Raw genomic sequence first — 22,778 nt, 5'->3', positions numbered from 1 at the left:
CTTTCCAACCAATGACTATCACTGCTATGATATAGGATAGCTCTTGTGCCAAAACGTGTTTTTCAACATTCTTTCTTCCTCTCTCGAAGGACCACAGTTTGAAATTGCAGACTCTGAATTAGCCAACTTCATCTGGTACACCTATTGGGAAACTATGGGTGGCTTCAGTTTTCTTGAGTTCAGCCCAATCAACCCAGGGATGAGGGACTTCAGTTATGTGCAAGAACTGAGGGAGGTTTTCTCCACAGAGCAGCAAAGGTGAAGGGGAGATTTAAAGAAGGCGTTCAGAATGATGAGGAGTTTTGAAGCAGCAACCTTGGGGAGGTGATGGCCTAGTGGTATTATCATTAGGTTATTAATCCAGAAACTCAGTTAATGTTCTGAGGACCAGGGTTCGAATCCCACTACCGCAGATGGTGGAATTTGAATTCAATAACAAATATCTGGAATTAAGAATCTACTGATGACCATGAAACCATTGGGGATAAATATAGAGGAGGGTTTTTTTTACACAGAGGGTGTTGAATGTCTGGAATGTGCTGCCTGGGGAGGTGGTGGGAGCAGGTACGAAAGGGGCAACTAGACGAATACATGAATAGGATGGGAATGGAAGGATATGGACTCTGTAAGTGTTTTAGTTTAGGCAGGCATCATGATCGGCGCAGGCTTGGGAGGGCCAAAGGGCCTGTTCCTGTGCTGCACTTTTCTTTGTTCTTTGATTGTCGGAAACACCCGTCTGGTTCAATAATGTCCTTTAGGGAAGGAAATCTGCCATCCTTACCTGGTCTGGCCTACATGTGACTCCAGGAGCCACAGCAATGTGGTTGACTCTCAACCGCCCTCGGGCAACTAGGGATGGGCAATAAATACTGGACAGCCAGCGACGCTGACATCCCACAAATGAATTTTAAAAATAGGATGAAGCTGTTTCTGAAGCTGAAGGAAAGTCAGTAACCAGATGAGACAGTCTTAACCTAAGAGGCAATATGAAGGAAACATTTTTTTTTACATATATACAGCGAGTTGTGATCTGGAATGCACTGACTGAAGAGACGGTGGAAGCGGATTCAGTTGTCAACTTTCAAAGTTGAACTGGAAGTTACTTAAAGGGGAAATTACAAGGTGAGAGGTTAGGAGCAGGATAATGGGACTAATCACCTGGGCTCTCTCAAAGCTATCACAGGCGCTGACACAATAACCTAAATGGCCTTGTTCTGACTGTATCTATGATTCTTGGGGGCATAAAAGGATTTTCAGAGATTGGGTGATCGGGGCTTGATAAGTGGCATGTATACATAAGGTCAAATGATGTAGGAGTAGAAGTGGGCCATTCGGCCCATCAAGTCTGCTCTGTCATTCAGTGAGTTCATGATTGATCAGATATGATAATCCTCTACTCCACTTTCTTGCCTTATCCACATGACCCGTGATTCCCTTACTGATGAGGCCTTGTCAAACAGTGCCAAGCGTCACTGACGCACATGAGTAATTACCATGTGAATGGGATAAGCTCTCAACGGGGCTGATTTCAGTGAAAAAAACACTTTTTGGTTCTTTATAATGGAAGTTAGAGAAGAGCTTTTAAATAACTTTAATGATATCATTTTCTCCCCTACTTCTTTGGTGGCTTCATCCAGCTCAGGAAATTGCACAGATTGAATAGTGAAACAAAGAGATTGAAGGTAGCCTAAACTGTCCGCTGGAGACTGATGGGATCTTTCAAAGGTGGGTTTTATTCCCTCCAAATGTCACCTCAAATTGTACTCTTCGAGAACCGGCACATATAGATTGGGTCGAATGGCCTCCTTTTGTGCTGTAACCATTCTATGATTCTATTGACTTGGGTCAGATGGCCTTTGACCTGATCCTATCAGTTTCTGGCTGGGTATGTTTGGTTGGAATTAGCCACCAATGTAATAAAGAGAAACAGTTCGGAGCTGGCATCGTTCACTCACTCAATAATGTGTTAGTGACGTTAATTATCAGACATTGCCCGCTTTCCATCTGTACAATCAGAGCAACAAATATGCTTATTCATTCACCCAGTCTGCCCAAGTCAGACCGAAGAACTTTCAACTGCTCCAACCTTTGCCACAGTGTAATCATTGTAAATTGGCATTCACTATCTAAGTCAGCTTCAAGAATCAAGAGTTAGGTACATTTTGCTCAAACCAGTGCATCAAAATCTGCTTTCAACGTGTAGTCCCAGTACTCTGCACTGAACTGAATTCAACTTTTGTTTGTGTTCTGTAGAGCTTTGTTTGACCAGTTTTCAAATGCAAACAAAGCAGACTTCACAAAGGTGATTCCAATTGTTACAGACTCACATGCAAACAAGAACACTTCTCAGAGACGGTTGGGCAAAACCAAGGATTGGCTGCTGGATCTGCAGATGCCAAGTGATCTTTCTTTTAATTATTTTTGAGCAGTGCACTGCCGCTTATTAATAAGCTTGTTCCCTCTTTACATTCCAACAGCAGCTAACACCCCTACCCCCCACCCCCAAGACATCCCCTGAAACAAGACACCTAGCCCCTCTTTGCTTACCCTCAGGTTCGCTCTTGATGAGCTCCTCCATTTTCTTCTGCTTCAGTGTGTCCACAACGTCAGCCAGGCTGCCTTTGCGCCTCTCTGGGGTACCCAGCGCTGTGCCAGATCCTGACTCACTGCTCTGTCGAACCCCTTCTTCAGTCTTCAGGGGTGAGGTAGATGAGTTGTGTGTAGAGAATATAGAGGCTGCTTTATTGCCGTCGTGATCCTGATTGAAATATTAGGTGGGAGAAGGAGAAAACAGAAATATTTGCATTACTGTATAGAAGCATGTTCCAGACACTTGATAAGTTGCCAGAGCCAAAGGTTAGATTCTCTGGACTTAATTATAAAAACAGCACGGATATTTGCAGATAAGAGTCAATAATCTTCCTTTGTTAATCGTTGCTAATCCGTACCTAATCGAGTGTCATCATCATTTCTTTGTCATTAAAAGTCAAATTACTCTGTGGGCTGGCAATGTTGAGAGGAAGATAAGTTACTCAGCGAATATTAAAATAACAGCAAACTATATCTTCGACTCTCTACTTTTCTGGATGGGTGCTGCTCCAACAACACTCATCACAATACTATGCATGATAGAGCAGCCTACTTGCCCATCTACTCGCTCCCATACAATGTGGCTGTGGTGTGCATTATCTATACCACTCACTGCAACAAGTCACCAAGGTTTCTTGGGTAGCATCTCAGGAAGATCGTGATCTGCACCATCTACAAAAACAAGGGGAGCTGGTACATAAGGGCAGGTGGCACAGTGGTTAACACTGCTGCCCCACAGCTCCAGGGACCCGGGTTTGATTTTTGGCTTGGGTCACTGTCTGTGTGGAGTTTGCACATTCTCCCCGTGTCTGCGTGGGTTTCCTCCGGGTGCTCCAGTTTCCTCCCACAACCCGAAAGACGTGCTGGTTAGGTGCATTGGCCATTTTCCCTCAGTGTACCCAAACAGGCGTCGGAGTGTGGCGACTAGGGGATTTTCACAGTAACTTCATTGCAGTGTTAATGTAAGCCTACTTGTGACAAATAAATAAACTTTACTTTGCTTTTTAAATATTTCTTGATGTACAAACAGGAATAGTCAGCTGGAACAGACCTCTCCAAATTCTCAGTTATTTCTATGAGTCAACTGAAGAGATATCATGGTCTAGCATTCGTTTCCCACTGATACTCTTGCCAAGCACCCTTGGCACAATCAGGTCAAACATGGTACCCAAAATGTAACTGTACCTATCACCCGAAGAGTGGAGTGAATGTGGAACTTGCTAACACAAGTAGCTGAGGTGAATGGAGGAGAATAGAGGGGGACACAAGAGGAAGAAAGGAAGAGAACAATGTGATGAGAGCGCTAGATGAAGAGGAATGTGAGGTTTATTTTCTGTGGAAAATAAATAGCTGAACATACCAGCTGGGCTGAATGGCCTGCTTCTATGCTGTACCTTCTATACAATTGTCTGTAACCTACCAGATGGTTGGATGGCAGTGGTGTTGCACCTTGGTCATCTGAATTTTGGGACATGGGGCATGGCTCATACCCAGTCTAGAGTAAATTTGATAAGTGTCTTTTTTTTCATTCATGGGATGCTAGGCATCGCTGGCTGGGCCAGCATTTATTGTGCCCATCCCCAATTGCCCTTGGGGGAGCAGTTAAGAGTCAACCACATTGAGTCAATTGCAGGCCAGACTGGGTAACGATAGCACATTTCCTTCCCTAAAGGACATTGGTGAACCAGATGGGTTGTAACAACAATCGACAATAGTTTCATGGTCATCCTTAGACTTTTTAGCTCTAGATTTTTTTAAAAATACTGAATTCAAATTTCAGCATCTGCCATGGCGGGATTCGAACACAGGTCCCCAGAGCATTACCTGGGCCTTTGGATTACTCCATCGGTGGAGGAGTTTTTCTTCCAATCGGGTGTGAATCCAGAGTGCATTAAGCATCTCAACTCTGCATTAATTGACATTAAATTAGTAATGTGACAGAATGAACTCTGAATTGGGAGTTCAGCAAGTTCATAGTCAAACAGCATAAATTAGGGAATTAGTGTCAGTGTCAGGAAGCTTCAAGCTTCCAGTTAAAGAAATGCCACCAGAACCAAAGAAATACATCAGGTCGAATTAAACTGGTTCGGTATGAAATCTTGGGTAAGATCTTCGAGAGCCTATATATGGGTTGCGTATTTTATTTTTACCTGAGGTTATTTTTAGAAATTGTAAACTCAATGTTCCTCCTGTGTCAGTTCTGCCACTCTTGCCTCAAAAGCACAATGTTCTGAGTTCAAATCCCACTTGAGCACGGAAATCGAGGCTGACATGCCTGTGCGGTACTTCTGGAGGTGCTATGCTACGGTCAGATGTTAAACTGAGACCCTGTCTGGCTGCTTGGATAGATGTAAATCATCCCATGGCTATTATTTCCAAAAAAACCAAAGATATTGGCCTGGCTAAAATTTATCCTTCAATCAACATCACAACAAAGTTGACCATTATCACATCACTGTTTATGGGATCTTGCTATGTGTAAATTAATTTCTCCCTTTAAAATGCGCTAGCTATAAAGTGCCCTGACACATCTTATGGTCATGAAAAGTGCTATGTAAATACAAATCTTTCTTTCTTTTTCTTACAGTTACTGGTAACCACGCCCTGCAGCAAAGCATTCTGGGTTGTGCCAGCCTGGTTTGACCTCTCTGCCCAAATCACCCAAGGCAGTAGCTGCAATGTCCACTTCTGGGTGCCCGCATGACATTGTGAGATGACTCTCTTTATCAGTCCAGAAGGCTGGGGGAGCATTTGATGGTAGATGGCCAAACCCTCCAACATGCCAGCCTGGGAGATCTGGGCAGGGGGACCTGGGCTGGCGGGGGTGGAGTGGGGGAGGGGGGGGGGGGTAGAGGAGGGCTGCGGAGCAGTCTGGGGAGAGGAGATGGGGGTGAGACAAAGCCCCAGTATCCCACCACTGCTCCATCAAAGACAAAGAACCGTGTGGCCCCTTTAAAGCGAAGAATCGTTCAAATCCTAAAGCCCGCTATAAATTATAAAAGGGAATATTTGCGTAGCATTAATGTTTTATAGCCTATCCAATAAAAAAGGCAATTCCTAGCAAATCCTCAGGAACACAAAGAAGAAAAAAGCGTAACTATCAAAACACATTATTTTTAATAGCCTACATAATAAAGCTGTTCCATTTAGTAATTAGGTGCCAAAAAGTGACTTGGAGGCTAAAGGGGGATTAGGCCCTTTACTAATTTCATATTATGGCTATAAACGTGAATTGCCTTATCCCAGGTCTTTCAAGAATAACTTATTTGTCTGTGTTTCTTTATAATTATACTAAATTTCCTATTCTGTTTCTATTTCTTCTGCGTTCCAATTAATTTCCACTTACTCTGTCCTGAATAGCCTCCTGCAACTAGTCTAGTGCAACAGCCATCTCTGAATATATTTGCTTTTATCTTTTTTTGTTTAATGTATGAGTTTAATATGTAATGGAAATTGTTGCTCTTTTCTCCTGTGCTACATTTGTATAAAAGGGAGAATATGTATAGATCCAACAAGATTTTTTTTATGGCTCTTGTTATACATTTGAAATGAATGACCTCCAAGCCACACAGAGTGCTTTTTTTTTTGTTCTTGTTTCGGAGGGCGGGCGAGGCTGGGGGGGTGGGGGGTGTTTCTCCCCACCGCCAGCCTGGTCGGCAATGTTCGGTGTGAGCTCACTGCACTGAATTGAATAGCAGACTAACTCCTCAGCTCACAGCAAGCAGCCCAGGCAGGTAGTTATAATGAAGATGAAAGAGGCCGCTGTTCATATAGCTGGTGGCATTCAACGTTAATTTAATTAATGAAGAAAAGATCTGTAAGTAGTGTCAAATTGTTAAAATGATGGGCCTAATTTCCAGAAGTGCTTCAAGAGAAAAATCTCACAGCAAGCACATCTCCTGTTTGCAGTGCAAATCTTGCCGAGAAAGGTTGCAAGCGTGCTATTTTCTGGCATCCTTGTGCCAGAAAAGCATCAAATGAGCGGGGAAGGGGGGTTGGTGGAAAAGGAGAGATATCCAAGTTGGATACCTCCAATGCCAAGTCTTAAAGCAGGGTGGCTATTTAGCTAAAGGCTCCGATGAAGGGTCATCCAGACTCGAAACGTTGGCTCTATTCTCTCTCGACAGATGCTGTCAGACCCGCTGAGTTCCTCCAGCATTTTCTGCTTCTGCGGCTATCTAGCTCTCTGTTGCAGGCTGAGGAGGGGATGCAGCGCTGCAGAGAGTCGATGCTTGCCTGCAGCAGCCATGTTCGACCCACTATTTTTTTTTTGGATGTCCCACCAACTCCATGGACGGGTGTCAGCAAAGGTCAAGACAAAGGCTGGCATCAAAACAAATCCTCTCCCCGACAGATCAAATGACCTTTTGAGGGGCATTGGCTGGGTGGATGTGGAGAGGATGTCTCCTCTTGTGGAACAATCTAGATCTAAGGGGTCACTGTTTAAAAATAAAGGGGGTCGCTGGTATAAAACGGAGACGAGGAAAATTTTATTTTCTCAGAGGGTCGTGAGTCTTCAAAACTCTTCTTGAAAAGAAAGTGGACGTATTGGAATATTTTCAAGACAGAGCTGGATAGATTCTTGGGGTGGAAGGTTATCAGGGGTAGATGGGAATGTAGGTTTGAGGTTACATCCAGATCAGGCATGATCTTATTAAAGGTCAGAGCAGGCTTAAAGGGCCGAATGGCCTACTCCTGCACAAACTCCAAGAAACAAGCCTAATTTTAAATTGGACTACCAAAACCCTGGGTCTTGTGGCACAGTGGGTAGCGCCCCTGCCTCTGAGCCAGAAGCTCCGGGTTCGAGTCCCACCCCAGGACTTGATGGCCAAGGAAGGTGCGTTCATAACATGGTCAAACAGGTTGAGTGCCAACCCGCAAAATCCTTCCAAACACGCCAATGGCCGATGGTAAGAGCAGGAGAGACTCTTTGATGTGGAGTGGCTCCCCTCAAGGTATAAACCCCTTGCGACAGACTAGTGACCTGTCCCGGGAATTACTAGCTATGGAAACAGATGAAAGCCTGCCTTAGTGCGCCACTGGGTGTGGGAAGAAAATCGGAATTGGAACCCAAACCCTGACTTTGATATGAATTTTCTCTCATCCAGAATATGCCCCCCAGCACCAACCTCCAATGCCAAAACCAACTCCTAACACTCAAATAAACTGCACCATTCCCACATCCCCCAATTCAAACAATCTAATATAGGGAGCCATAATCTGAATCAGAACCAACCCAATTACCGTAACCCAAGCCTAGGACAGAAAAGATGAATAGACATTGGCATAAAAAATAGATCAGAATTAGGAAAAAGCCAAATAGAAGTGACAGGCCCAGGTGCAATAGAAACTCCAGCGGAAAGTGAGAATACAAACGCAAAACATGGTCAACTACCCCTTCTGCCCCTAACCCCAAATATGCTGGAAATATCATCAAGTGGAGACAATAACTGAAAAGAAGAGAACATCTAGAGGCCAAATCATAAAAGTAAGGAAAGAAATTCAAAGTGACTCTGTCAAGGAGAACTAGTTAAAAGCTGAACCTTATATCGGTGGCAGAATTGGACAAATAAGTGCACTCCACATCGAAGTCTCGTATTCAGAGAAACGCTTATATACAATTATCCAGCATGGATTTGAGTTATCCTATTGGGACACTGAGCCCACAATAGGTTGGCTGAAAACAAAACAGCTTCTTTCAAAGTCCCCCAACTCCACAAACTCTCATGGTTTCAAATAAGCACTTTTTTACTTAATGCAGAAAATACTTGCTTCGCTCTCTAAAAACAATTCCATTTTGTCAATGAGCCAATTTACCATTTGTATTTGCATCCAAAAGGCTATTTTGGCACTTACAGAATTTACCTTGTTTCTGTCAGAATTATAGAGCTGTTAATGTTTAATTTGAATTATATAGAGTGTACAGCAGAGATGCAGGCCATTTGGCCCAACTGCCCTTGCTCTCATGAGACTCCTCCCTTTCCACTTAACCCTATTAGCATAACCATCTAATTCCTTTGTCCCTCATGTACTTATCCTGCCTCGTCTTAAATGAATCTACGCTATTTTTCTCATCTGTTCCTTATGGTAGTGCATTTTCCAGTCCCACCAGTCTCTGAGCAGAATGTCTCCTGAATTCCCTCTTGGGTATGTTGATGGCTATCTTACATTACAGCTTCTTGTTTTGGTAAATATGTCTACAATCGCGACTCACTGCCGATGACTTCCTCTTGGCTGTTCTTGTGGGCACTGCTGCCATGGAACTCAGAAACAACCCATTGTTAAAGAAAGATTTAAACACCATCGCTACATCACTGCTGCAATTCTCAAAGATGAACAGGTCACCACTGTTTAACGGTGTTCCAGCGCGTTAATTCAGTATGACAAGATAAAACAGTAATCTGTGCTCTGAGAGTCTGTAAGCCTCTGCACTATCTGGGGACACACCAGTAGATTTACACTGTATATCACTTTATACAATTGCTGCAACAAAGCCCTCGAGTTCTCTCAATTCTCTAATGTAAATCTCTCTAAACTTCTCTGCCAGTCAGAATGGATTTGGTCGTAGGTAATCTATGCAAACTTAATATCTTACATATGTGAATGGGTACAATCCTTAGAGAGGATGTTTTAGATCTGAAATAATCCACTGATCCTCCCTCTATCTCAGCTTTTTTTTCCCTCTCTCTCTCGTTCTGTAGCTTGACATTAAACAAGCTGCTGGCTAGATGTCATTTCATCCTCAGTGAATGATTAAGCCACATTTTATGTCCCCAGATTTACTTCTCAAGTAATGAAAGCTTGATTGGTTAGTGTTCAAAGATTATCCAGAAAGGATGATGTGGCTCTTCGACGATACATGGAAATGAATAAACAAACAGGAATTTCATGTTGTCATGAGTAACATACCAACTTTCTTTTTTACAAGATGAAAATTTACACCAACTGCCCCAACCTATGGTGCAATTTGAATTCAATAAAAAATATCTGGAGAGAGAATGCTGGAAAATCTCAGTTCCGGCAGCATCTGTAAGGAGAGAAAAGAGCTGACGTTTCGAGTCCAGGTGACCTTTCATCAAAGCTTTGACAAAAGGTCATCTGGACTCGAAACATAAGCTCTTTTCTCTTTTGGTTTCAGATTCCAGCATCCACAGTAATTTACTTTTTAAAAATATCTGGAATTAAGAATCTACTGATGACAATGTCAATTGTTGGAAAAACCCATCTGGTTCGCTAATGTCCTTTTGGGAAGGAAATCTGCCATTCTTAACTGGTCTGACATGTGATTAGGACAACAGCAATGTGGTTGACTTTCAACTGCCCTCCAAGGGCAACTAGGAATGGGCAATAAATGCCGGCCAATCAGCGACACCCGGTTCCCATCAATGGACATCGCTGGAGCAGCACTGGTTGCCCATCCCTAACTGTCCTCAAACTGAGTGGTTTGCTCGGGCCATTTCAGAGGGCAATCAAGAGTTAACCACATTGTTGTGGGCCTACAGTCACATGTAGGCCAGGTAAGGTAAAGTAAGGTAAGACCAGGTAAGGACAGCAGATTTCCTTCCCTAAAGGACATTAGAGAACCAGATGGGTTTTTCCAACAATGATTTCATGGTCATCATTAGATTTAAATTCCTGATTTTTATTGGATTAAAATTGCACCATCGTGGGATTTGAACCTGAGTCCCCAGGGCATTACCATGGATCACTAACCCAGTGAGAATACCACTGCGTCACCGACTGCCCCAACCTACAAGTTCCCTTTAAATCGTGTCTTATTAATATGGATTCAGGGACTCCGGCTTATGTGATCCTGCTCCTGACATTTATGGTGCTAAATCTACCTCCCCTATATCCCTAACAGCTCCTCCCCCCACCCCCGGCCAACTTTTGCAGCCTCATGGTCAACAGTGGAACTGCTAATCTTCTGGAATTGGTGTTGCCATTAGGATTGCCCTGAGATTTTCAGTAAAGTTTATTTATTAATCACAAGTAAGGCTTACGTTAACACTGCAATGATGCCACTGTGAAATTCCCCTAGTCGCCACACTCCAGTGCCTGTTCAGGTCAATGCACCTAACCAGCACGTCTTTCAGAGTGTGGGAGGAAACCGGAGCACCCAGAGGAAACCCACACAGACACAGGCAGAACGTGCAAACTCCACACAGACAGTGACCCAAATCGGAATTGAATCCGGGTCCCTGGTGCTGTGAGGCAGCAGTGCTAACCACCGCACCAAAATAGAAGATTAATCTTCGGGACACAAACATCTCTGGAAATGAAAAGCATTTTTTAAAAAATTGTTTTTTTTTCTATTTTCTTTGAACACTTCTTAATTGTAATTATAAGTAGGAGAAAGGGGGAGAAGTGGTGCAAAACTGGTAAGTTATGTCATTTTTGATGAAAATGCATCAGTGTTAACTCAGCTTCTTGCCACAAGAGCTGCTTGACCTGATCTCCAACATTGTCTCTTCTTAGTTCACATTTTCAGTACTCAGAATATTTTGCTTTTGTATTCAGATAAAAGTACTGCTTAATTCTGTGATTTCACTAAGTGCTGAGCTACACATGGTTTTTCACATTTTAATCTTATCTTTTTAAAGCATTTTATACCACTACCTCATCCACCACTCCATCCCTTCTTCTCAGACCAAAACTTATCTGGGCCTTCAGACTCAAAGGGCGGGATTTTCTGGCCACCCCAAAAAAATCCCACCTGAGGTCAACAGACCTTTAAATGGTATGTGTCCCACCCACTATGATTCCCGTGGTGGGCGGGACAGGAAAATTCCACCCAAAATTTCTGGATTTTTCCAACCCTAGTCGGATGCAATCCAGAAGGTTTCCTCACTTCGCCTCTACTTCCTACAGGCTGCTCCACCCCTCCACTCTAACACTCTCCCCATTGGTTGCTCAACAAGTAAATCCTGATGATGCACAAGCTTCCCACACCAACTGGAAAGCATATAGATTCTTGATTGGATGAGAAGAAGTTCAGCCATGACTGAACTGAATGAGCAATAGTCCCTGTATTCCTTTTCATGATGTGGAGATGCCGGCGTTGGACTGGGGTGAACACAGTAAGAAGTCTCACAACACCAGGTTAAAGTCCAACAGGTTTATTTGGTAGCAAATACCATAAGCTTTCGGAGCACTACTCCTTCGTCAGATGGAGTGGAAATGTGCTCTCAAACAGTGCACAGACACAGAAATCAAGTTACAGAATACTAATTAGAATGTGAATCCCTAAAGCCAGCTAGGTCTTAAAGGTACAGATAATGTAGTGGAGGGAGCATTAAACACAGGTTAAAGAGATGTGTATTGTCTCCAGACATTCTAATTAGTATTCTGTATCTTGATTTCTGTGTCTGTGCACTGTTTAAGAGCACATTTCCACTCCATCTGACGAAGGAGCAGTGCTCCGAAAGCTTATGGTATTTGCTACCAAATAAACCTGTTGGACTTTAACCTGGTGTTGTGAGACTTCTTACTGTGTTCCTTTTCATGGTCAATATTCTAGCCTGCATATCAGGCATTCAATGCTCTTTAATGGAAGCATAATGATGGTGACCTGTTTAACCCACCTACTGCCCACCTTCCATCTTAGTGTCTCATATGATGCAACCTCCCTGAGCAAGATCTACCAGCAGACATCCTCTGGGTCAAGGTATGGGGAACACAAGAAGTCACAAACAAGTTACCATCTGTCAAATGGCATTGAACTACCACAGCGAGAATGATCTTTGCTAAACAGGCTCAGAACATATCAGGCCCCTGTACAGCCAATCTCCATCACTGGCGCCTCTACAAGCCAGTTATGCACTTATGGAAAGACACAAGCAAGGTTACACATGACCGAGGACTATCCCCTGTACAGACTAATCACCTTCAACTCAGCAAATTATGAGGCTGTCGTTTGACTTCGGGGATTTGCTTTCGCTAAATGAATAATAATGGACACATAAAAATAAGAACATTTTCCCTACTAAAGCCTTTAGTAAGCAGTTCAAACAATTTTCTCATGTGATACTTCTTTTCTGGGATGTGACCAGCTTGGACAGCACGGTGGCACAGTGGTTAGCACTGCTGCCTCACAGCACCAGGGACCCACATTGAATTCTAGCCTCAGGTCACTGTCTGTGTGGAGTTTGCACATTCTCCCCATGTCTGCTTGGGTTTCTTCCGAGTGCTCTGGTTTCCTCCCATGCTTCAAAGATGTGCGGGTCAGGTTGATTGGCCATGCTAAATTGCCCCTCAGTGTCAGGAGAACTAGCAGGGTAAATACGTGGGGTTACAGGGATAGGGTGGGATTGTTGTTGGTACAGGCTCGATGGGCCAAGTGTCCTCCTGCACTGCAGGGATTGCATGTGTGGGTATGCGATGACCTAACCCTGCTTTTTCAAACTCTGCCATGTATGGGTCAAGTCCAGGCAGAGCAGATGAAAATCTGCCACCTCGGCTAATTCTAAAGATTTCAGAGGTTAAAACATTTGGGAAATATCAACTCAGTCCCAACTAAGCATGAGGCAACCACGAGCGGCGCAAATTATGAACAGATTTTCCAGGGTAACTCAGAGAGGGTGGCCACTGGGGAAGTGCAGCTTTCTGGAAGCACGTGGCTGGAAGAGGGTAAATGGAGCTTTATCCTGTAACAACCCCAGGTTATATCTGGCAATGAAGCCAGCAAAACAGAATAACATCGAGCTCTCCATATTTCTCTGGGGAAACACAAATCCAGTGAGAAATTTAAAAAGAAAGAATAGGATTGAAGTTAAACACGAAATATTTTCTAATTTAAGCTGTTCTTTAATTGAAACACAGGAATAATGTTGTTTGCATTGCCATTTCTTATACTGAATCCTTCTTACTTCCTGAAGCCTCCTTTTTTGCACTGTTGTGTCCATTTCTCATAGATGTCAATTAAGCAAGCACAAACCGGTTTTATGACAAAGTTATTTTTACTCACGGGTTACTCCTTTCATTTTAACCCTTGCCAATTACAGACTGCTTCTCTTTTCTTTATTATTTTAAGTAAATTAAGCCATAATTGTCCAGCATGTCATTCAGCATTTAAGCAGACTGGAGACACAGTTCTCTGTCAGTTGCTTTGTGATCAATGTGAGCATGAACTGGCTATTTATTTTAGGCAGTGAAATTACCCCTAAACATCGGGGGAGAGGGGAGTGGGGGGAGAGTCACTGGTGGGGCAGGGATGCTTGGGGGGGGGGGGGGGTTGGGGAGGGGGGGGGAGGGGGGGAGATGCAGAATTTCAAAGCAGAGACTGGGATCACCAAGCCACGCTCTCATCATCTCAAATCTAGGACCTAGGGTTTTAAAGTTAAAGTTTATTTATTAGTCACAGGTAAGGCTTACATTAACACTGCGATGAAGTTACTGTGAAATTCCCCTAGTCGCCACACTTCGGCACCTGTTCGGGTCAATGCACCTGACCAGCACGTGTTTCGGACTGTGGGAGGAAACCAGAGTGCCCGGAGGAAACCCACGCAGACATGGGGGAATGTGCGAACTCCACACAGACAGTGACCCAAGCCGGGAATCAAACCCGGATCCCCGGCGCTGTGAAATAGCAATGGTAACCACTGTGCCGCCCTAATTTTCATCAAAATACATATTAAACTTTTTCACCTTGTTGTGAGCACCCAGTCGCAAAATGGTAGAGTAATTAAAAATTGGGTGATAGTTTTGATTTACTATGAAGACTTGTTTATTAATTATAAAAAGAACTTAAGGGTGGGGAGAATATTAATGTTTTTTTTAAAACCGGCAGCGTGGTGATACTGGGGGTACATACGGCAATCATGTAGAATGTAAACTTGTCCCTTTATATTTCAGTCATAGCAACTGTAAATCCTTGCAATAGGCATTCACTGAAAACTTTATCGAGACTGGCTATGGTGACATTTCTTGACGAGCTGTGTGTACACCCCAGAAAAGGTTAACATACCACGGAGTCTTGCAGAGACGTGGGACTCTCACAAGATAAAGTCTCTCTGGTCAACGCGGATGGTGTGTGTAGCTCCTCTGTGTGAAGGCTGTTGGAAAAGCTTGGAGGAATAGGCAGGTGAAAAGCAGAGTGTCCGTCACTTTCTCCTTCTTCTACTTTCTGTCTGTTTGTCGCCATGGCTACCTCTCCATCTGTTTCTCCATACGGAGAGGCCGCTCTCTTGGAAGACATCCTAAATGAAGAAAACAAGAAGAATATGCTCATGAAGCAGTTGTACTATTCAGTGTGACATGACTTGTCCTATTCACGGATACTATGAAATTAAATCAGGTAGCCTAGTGCGACCCTGGTTTACTAATCCATCCAAACAGGAATCATATATTGTAGATTTGATCTTCAATATGTGAAAACAAAACTGAGTGGATCTAATGTTCAGTGAGGCTAATGGCTATCTAAATGGTGCAACTCTACCAGCTATTAAAGTATTTTTTATTAAATTAATTTTCAGAATGTGGACATCACTGGACAAGTTGTCATTTTTCTGCAATCTCTAGTTACCTTGAGAAGGTGATGGTGGGTCATATTCTTGAATTGCTCACTGGACCACTTCAGAGGGCAGTTAAGACCCTTATTGGTGTGGCGAAGGACTCACATATAGGCCTGACTGGGTAAGGCCAACAAGTTCCCTTCCCTAAAGGGCACTGGTGAACTCAATGAGTTTTTGATGACAATCACGGTCACTCCTTTTCGCCCGATATCAGCGTTTAATACCAGAGTTTTTTAGCCGAGTTCAAATTCACAAATTTATGGTGGGGGGGGGGGGGAAGGAGGAGGAGGAGGAGGATGAGGAGGAGGAGGGGGGGATTCTGAACTCATGTGCTCTAGATTATTAGTCCAGTACCATAGCCACTGCGTGACCGGGCCCAGACAAATAGGCTAGAGTTGTAAACATGATGATATTGGTAGACGACAGGTACAGGATTGAGACCAGTGGCTGTCTAAATGATGCAGAACTGATGATGCTGACTTAGACAGCAGGATCTGTTCCGTTTCTAGTCAAGACCAAACCTCAATTACTGTTACCCTACTGTCGGCCATTTTGCTTTTCCTCCCCTCTCTTGAAGCATCTAATGCTTTGCTGGGAAAGACTTCCCACTGATACCACTCAACATTCATTACCTAACCAAGCATCATTACACATGTGTAAGACTTTATACTGAGTGTTGTTGGACTGTGGTGCCGTTACAGCCACACTCCACCCTGATTTTACCTGACCTCCACACAACTGTTCAGGCTAAGGAAGATTGACCAGAGATCGAGGGTTGGAACTCAGAATAATTGTTCCTCCTTCTCCTCGGCCCATGGTTCCTTCCACTCAAGAAAGCATTTGTATTTGTAGAAGCACCTTTCATAATCGCAGGACACCATGATTTTCAAGTGGATTAAGACAAAATGCAGCCTGGGCGCACTGCGCATGCTCCTGCCTCTGAGTGAGAAATTCCATCTGGATTTGAGCACATGATCACAGCTGACAGTTTGTTGCAGTACCTATGGTGTGTTGCAAAGTTGGAGGTACCAATGTTCAGGTAGCATGCTAAGCTGAGATCCCGTCTGTCTATGTGGGACTATTTTGAATGAGAGCAGTGTGTTCTTCCTGGTGTTGAGGGTCAATATGTATCTCTAGGCCAACATCATTAAATAGCTCATCAGACTATTAATTATTATTCCGGCTTGTAGGATCTCCCTATGTCATGTGTTCCTGACTTTGTAATAGTACCTGTCTGTCAGATGTATGTCACTGGCATTGAAGGTGCTTTGAGGTGTCCAAGGGTCATTAAAGACATTGAAAAAAATGAAGTTCTTTCTTAATTTCCTCAACATAATCTTACAGTTCCATCAGTTTGACTTCACTCCAGCTTTAACTATTTCTTTTGTATCGATGTGAAGCTTGTTAAATCAGCACAAGATTTACACCTTGCTTAATCTTACTTCCATTTGAAGTCAATGGAGAGTAAAATTCGGCAAGGTGTCAACATAGGTGTCCGATCTGATTGCGCCAGTATTCCACTGGGTGTATTGGATTAAGGTTTTCCTGAAAATATCCAGGGTAACCAGTCCAGTCCAAGAGCATCAACAAAAGAGACCCTGTGCCTTTAATGTGTTAATGCTGTAGCCTATACTAACAGAACTAAAACTTCATTGACATTCATGCCTGTGGGTATAAACTAGCATTAGTGCACATTTCACTGGAACCAAAGCCTGACCAACAGTAGGGGGGATAGTATTCCAGTAAAAATTAAAAATGCTGCTATGCATGGCATGCTGGCTGACCACTGAGCTTGGAATCTGCTGAGATACTCCTGCTCAGGAATATAACTCAATCAAGTTATTGTTTAATTAGGGCTGGTAGTAATGATGGTTCCACGCACACTGTCTGCATCTAAAGCAGACACAAGCTCTACACCCAGCCAGCGATTTTACTGGTCCTGTAGTTAGACCTGATCTAAACTGACTGTCTCCATTCATATCAGCATTGGAGTCCATGAACCGCAGTAGGATGATGGGATGCCTTACTAGAAATTGTAACCAGGATGTGGAGATGCCGGCGTTGGATTGAGTGGGCACAGTAAGACTCGCAACACCAAGTTAAAGTCCAACAGGTTTATTTGGAATCCACGAGCTTTCGGAGCGCTGCTCCTTCATCAGGTGAGGAAGGAGCAGCGCTCCAAAGGCTCGTGATTCCAAATAAACCTGTTGGACTTTAACCTGGTATTGTGAGACTTCTTACTATGCTCGCTGGAAATCGTCACAGTTGCCCTACAGGTGCATTCTAAGATGAAACACGGTAGGGGAAGGACCTGTGTACACCATGAGTAGTGACAAGTTAAGTGCATTCAAAAGGAATGTGTACATGATACAACTACAGATAGTTACTAAAGTCACTCTTTTCCCATTGTCTACCATTGAGTAATGCATTGTCAGATTACCTTAGCAGCACTTAACAGGGCCATTGTCATTCTCCCACACAGCAATGTACCGGTTTCCCTACCTTATGGCAAATAAGAGGTGCATTATACTAAAATGATCCAAAACCTGTATAAACCACTGGTTAGGCCTTAGTGGGGGTACTGTGTCCACTTCTGGGCATCAAACATTATGAAGGATGGAAAGGGTGCAAAGGAGATTTACTAGAATGATAGTACGGTAGAGATACTTCGGTAATATGGAGAGACTGGCTAAGCTAAGATTGTTCTTCTTCGAGCAGAGAAGGTTAAGGGAGGATTTAATCATGGTGTTCAAAACGATGAGAAATGTTGTTAGAGAAAATAAAAGTGCTTCCACTGGCAGGGAGGAGGGGCATCGAGGGGCACAGTTTGGAGATGATAAGAGGAGAAAGGAAGAGTTTATTTTATGCAGTGAGTTATTACTGATCTAGATTACATGATGGAAGCAGGTTCAATGGTAGCTTTCAGAAGGGGATCTTTGCAGGGTTACGGTCAAAGAGTTAGGGAATGAGATCCATTGGCTAGCTCTTTCAAAGAGCTGGCAGGGACATGTTGGGCTGAATAACCTCCTGTGCTGCAAACTTCCATTGTTATAATCCAGCTGCTCATAAAAAAAATCCAATCATCTTTCTGATCATAGAATGTTATAGCACAGACAGGCCATTCAGCCCAATGGTGTGTGCTGGTACTAATGCTCCATACAAGTCTCCACTCACCCTAACTCACCGGACTTATCAGCATATCCTTCTATATTTATCCAACGTTCATTTAAATACTGTCAAACTTTTCTTCAACCCCACTGGACCCCTCCAATTACTTTGAAGAGAGGTCTCCATCGCAAAACTATGCAGATTGCATGCCTACACAAAGTCAACTGTTTTAAGCTGTGCTAACAGTAGGACTGCCACTGTCAGGGCGGGTTCATTAGGGTAAAACCTGTCCATTTCTTCACTATTCAGGAGCCCTTGTGTGTGGACACTAGGTGAGATGGACAGCAGAGCCGTGCCGCCCTCCACAGCCAAACAGGTTAGGGGCACCCACTAACAGGGGAGGTCACATGAATAACATCAACTCGCATGAGGTATCCAATGGGCATTAATGACCCGTGTTACTGAAACAAAGGGAGTTAACAGCTCTGGAAGAGGCAAGGAGAGTGAGAGGAGAAAGCAAAAGAGGCGGGGAAGGTGAGGAGACGGAGAGGAGGAAAAGGAAGGGGAGAAAGAGGAAGCAAGGAGAATGGGGGAATAGAAAGGAGAGTAGAGATAGGAGGATAGGAAAAGGAGGATGAGAAATAGAGGAAGAGAAGAGGAAGAAGCGGAGGGAGATGAGGAGGAGAGAGTTCAGAGGATGGCAAGTTAAGAGAATGGGAAAATGGATAGGCAAAAAACCTTGTGGAAACTGTGACACAAACTGCCCAGCATCAATATGGAAACTGAGTTTTAGGAACTGTTTTTACCTTAAACTCAGCTTTGCCTGAAAACTCAGAGAATATCCCTTTAAGCAGAGGTGAAGGCTGGGGAGAAGAAGCAATACCTATTAGATGTCAAGTCCCTTCCACTATCATTCAAGCGTCCATCCTGATGGCTCAAGCAAGAAAGGGTTTTGGAAGGTACCTGTGCTGAGGTGTCTGGGTTTGATTACCCAATCTCCCAATCAAGGAGAACAGTCTGAAGAATAAAGATGGCAACAACATTTCAAAACTGAAGTTTGCACAATGCAAAACCACAAAGGTTGAAGCTTGCAAAAATAGAAGCTCCATCTGATATATTAGAGTTATTCATCTAGAAAGACCCTTGTGTAATGCACAAATGGGGTTAATACACACATTCACAGTTAAATAAATGGAAAATGTTCTCACAGAGTTGGGTCACCAGCCTCTCTCCACCATTTCCTATCTCTCCTTCCCTTTTCCAGACTGCAACCAGACCCATCCTGCCATTCCCTAATTTTGTTGCTTGCTCTCCATACTCTTCCTCACAATCTTGGATAGCCACTTGCTGCATTCAGTTGAGATCCTGATCATGATCTGCTGTAGATAATGTGCCACAAAGCACACTCAGCTGCTGAATTTGTTTCTGGGTTTATGCTGTCAATTGCCTTTCAGTGTCTGGACATACCTAGGCACACACAGACCCACACACACACACACAGAGATACACAAACAGGCACACACAGACAGAGGCACACACACAGGAATGAACACACAAACAGGCACACACAGAGGTACACAGGCACACACACATAGTCACACATGGGCACAAACACACACAGACAGACACACAGACAGAGGTGCACAGACAGGTATGAACACACACAGACACACAAACAGGCACACATAGACATACATAGGCACATAGATAAATACAGACACAAACGTACAGAGGCGCATACACAAACACACATGCACAGGCACACACAGACAGAGGCATACACAGATACACAGGCACACAGATAAATACAGACACACAGACAGACATACAGAGGCACACACAGGCATGAACACACACAGACAGGGGCACACACACACAAACGGAGGCACATACATCTATATTCGGCGGCTGCCAAACAATATTTTCAAATGACATTACAAAATGAGGCCACTCTATGATGCAGGTGCCTCTAAACAACTTCAGTTCCATCCAATATTTGCGCCTGCCTCCCTTTAGTCTGTTTCCAGAACCCTACCTGGCTACGGAAGACCCTGTCCTTATCTTTCGCTCTCGGTTTATCTGCGACAAATGTAGAAGATGATTTCTGCACCGACAGTATTGGACAGGTTTCAGGAATGGTTCGGGGCGCCTGGTTGCAGAAACACCAGGCTAAAACTTTTAACTTTATTTCCAATCTCCTCGGCGATACGAGGCCTCGACATTGCATCTAATTTCGGAACTGTTTCTACGATGAGAAAAAGGAACTATTCACGTGTTTAAAATCCCAAAGGACACGCAGTGCCCAAAGACCTAAATAGCAGTCAATTACTTGGATTTAATAATTTCACAGAGCTTTTGCAAATATTTGGTCTGAAGCTCCCTCTTCGAGGTACACGTACTGGAATTATATTAAATTATTTCTAATCACTTACGTCTCGCAATTGTCACGTTATTGTTACCCTTGACACATCAGTTTGATAAGTGTTCTGAGTACAACGCAGTGAAAGTGATTCATTCCACACTCAACTGGGCGTACTTGAAAATAGTGACATTTTTGGAACACCGTTCGGTTACATGAAGGGCAGACCGTGATTTTTTGACATCCAGTTGCTGGTGTCCCGTTTCCTCGGGGCTATATGCTTTTAAAGTATTAAAATTCAGCGAGAGTCCAGCTGAATAAACTGTTGTTCTCCAAGCGCGCCGAGAGCATGCCAATGATTCAGTTAACTGGGAGAAAGTCTGCATGGAGATATGCAATCGCCCATTACATTCCTGTTTATTTTACTTAAACATAATAGGAACTTTTGTTTCTGCCCCTGCCAATGAATAAAATGTGAGAGGTCTTTGTAGGTGTAAAAAAAAACTGTTGCTACTGTGCATTTCTAGGTAATGACCAGTGTACAATGTGCACATTCAGGGCAAGAAAAAGTATTTTTTTCAAAAATAAACCCAATAGCACCGATTGTAATCATAACACCCCTCTCATCTCTATCTGGGCGATCTTCCTTTTTTGCATTGCATTTGGAAATCGCTTCATAGAGATCAGAAGGGAAAGATCGGCGTGTTAGAAAGAGAGAGAGAGAAAAAACGAGATGTTAAGTTACCAAGCAAGCATTCCTTTTTGGGGTGTTTGCCGCATATCTATGGAAAAGTTCTCAAACGATCTTCCCTCTGTGCGCCCGCTTCTAGGTGGGATGAAACGGGGGTGAGAATTGTTCCTGAAAAGCCTGTTTTGCCACGGGGAGACATGTGGGGATGGAGGGGGGGAAGGGAACTACAAATGTGGGTCTAATTATCTTAAGTTAAACAAGGGCCTAGGGAGAGAGAGAAAAGAAACCCCTCTTTATGATAATATAACCCATCACCCATCCAGCCCTGTTCCCCTCAAGACAAACCTTTGTGTTCTCTGTGTGTGCCTCAGAGCTGAGGTTGCCAGCACAGCTTCCTGTCTACAAAGGAGGACACGAACAAAGTCCTTAATGTCATACTGCCATCAATTCTCAATGGAGCATTGGGAACACACACACAGGAAGATGAAGCATTTACTCCTAGCTTCGAGGCATTCTGACCAATGTCCATTTCTCAAAAGCGGTGTGGCAACATTGTCCAATTGTCTGCTCTTGTGACAGCGCCCCAGGAGGTCTACAGGCACCCGATCATCTCGCCCTGTTCCCGTGGACAAGGGGAATGAATGTACGTGGTCGCCAACAGGTACCCTCCCTTCACACTCAACCTGTTGAGGTGCAGTAGGCAAATGTAAAGGAGCATCAGTGGCTAACGCCGCACTGGTAGCTGAGCGGTGAGAAGGAAGGTAGCACAGGAGATCAGGAATAACGAATATAAAGAAAGGCGGATCAATAGATGTTTGCCTTTAGCCGGAAGAGCTATGGGGAAGGGGGCGAAGTGGACAGCTCTTTCAAAAGAGCTGGCAGAGACAGGACGGGCCAAACGGCCTCCCTTCTACGAACAGTTGACTAAATGAAACAAAAACGAAACACAAGCGAAACAAGGCGCGCACGCTTCATACACCCTTCCCAGGGAGAATGTAGGACATACATGAATGCTACCGTTAACTTCTTTTTCCTCTTAAACAACATTTTAAAGCAGTCGCAGTTTAAAGGGGATGGGGTGGGGAGAGGGGGGGGGGGGATCAGCCCTTGTGATAAACTTCTTTCCCTTCCCCGAGTTGAACTCACCTTTTGAATTCCTGAGGCAATTGAGGACCACTGAGCATTCTGGAAACAGGAACTTGCCGCTGTCAAAACAAGCATCAACAAACTGTTTCAAACTCAATCTGGCAATTTCTGCATGCCTCTGGAGCAGCTGATCACGTGCCCGAAATTTCAGTTGGCGAAATTAACACACACAAAAAAAAATAAGAAAACAAAAACTATAAAAGCCAGAGGGAGAGAGAGTCGCCAAAGTGCCTTAAAGTGAGGAACTCTCGCTGACTTTATCTTTACTGCTTGCCAGTCCCCCAGATCACTGCCGCCCGCCCCGGAGCCACTTCCCTGACTCGCCACTACTACCGTGACTGACTGGATGGCTGCCTCTTCATTGTCCAAAAAT

At 43.9% G+C, this 22,778-nt stretch overlaps 1 protein-coding gene across 1 annotated transcript in view; it reads right to left on the bottom strand.

The window, feature by feature from the left end:
• Positions 1-22,534, bottom strand: part of sox5 (SRY-box transcription factor 5) — a 345,783-nt gene extending 323,249 nt beyond the window's left edge. The window contains exons 1-3 of the mRNA XM_078235294.1: positions 22,406-22,534; positions 14,555-14,786; positions 2,548-2,758 (exon numbers count right to left, since the gene is read on the bottom strand). Coding sequence (XP_078091420.1) covers positions 2,548-2,758; positions 14,555-14,786; positions 22,406-22,443 — 481 coding nt within the window. The 5' untranslated portion in view covers positions 22,444-22,534. The remainder of the gene's footprint in view (positions 1-2,547; positions 2,759-14,554; positions 14,787-22,405) is intronic.
• Positions 22,535-22,778: the final 244 nt, after the last annotated feature.

Source organism: Mustelus asterias, chromosome 19 (genome assembly GCF_964213995.1).
Source record: "Mustelus asterias chromosome 19, sMusAst1.hap1.1, whole genome shotgun sequence".
NCBI classification, from domain to species: domain Eukaryota; kingdom Metazoa; phylum Chordata; class Chondrichthyes; order Carcharhiniformes; family Triakidae; genus Mustelus; species Mustelus asterias.
This window is presented reverse-complemented; position numbering and strand designations above follow the sequence as displayed.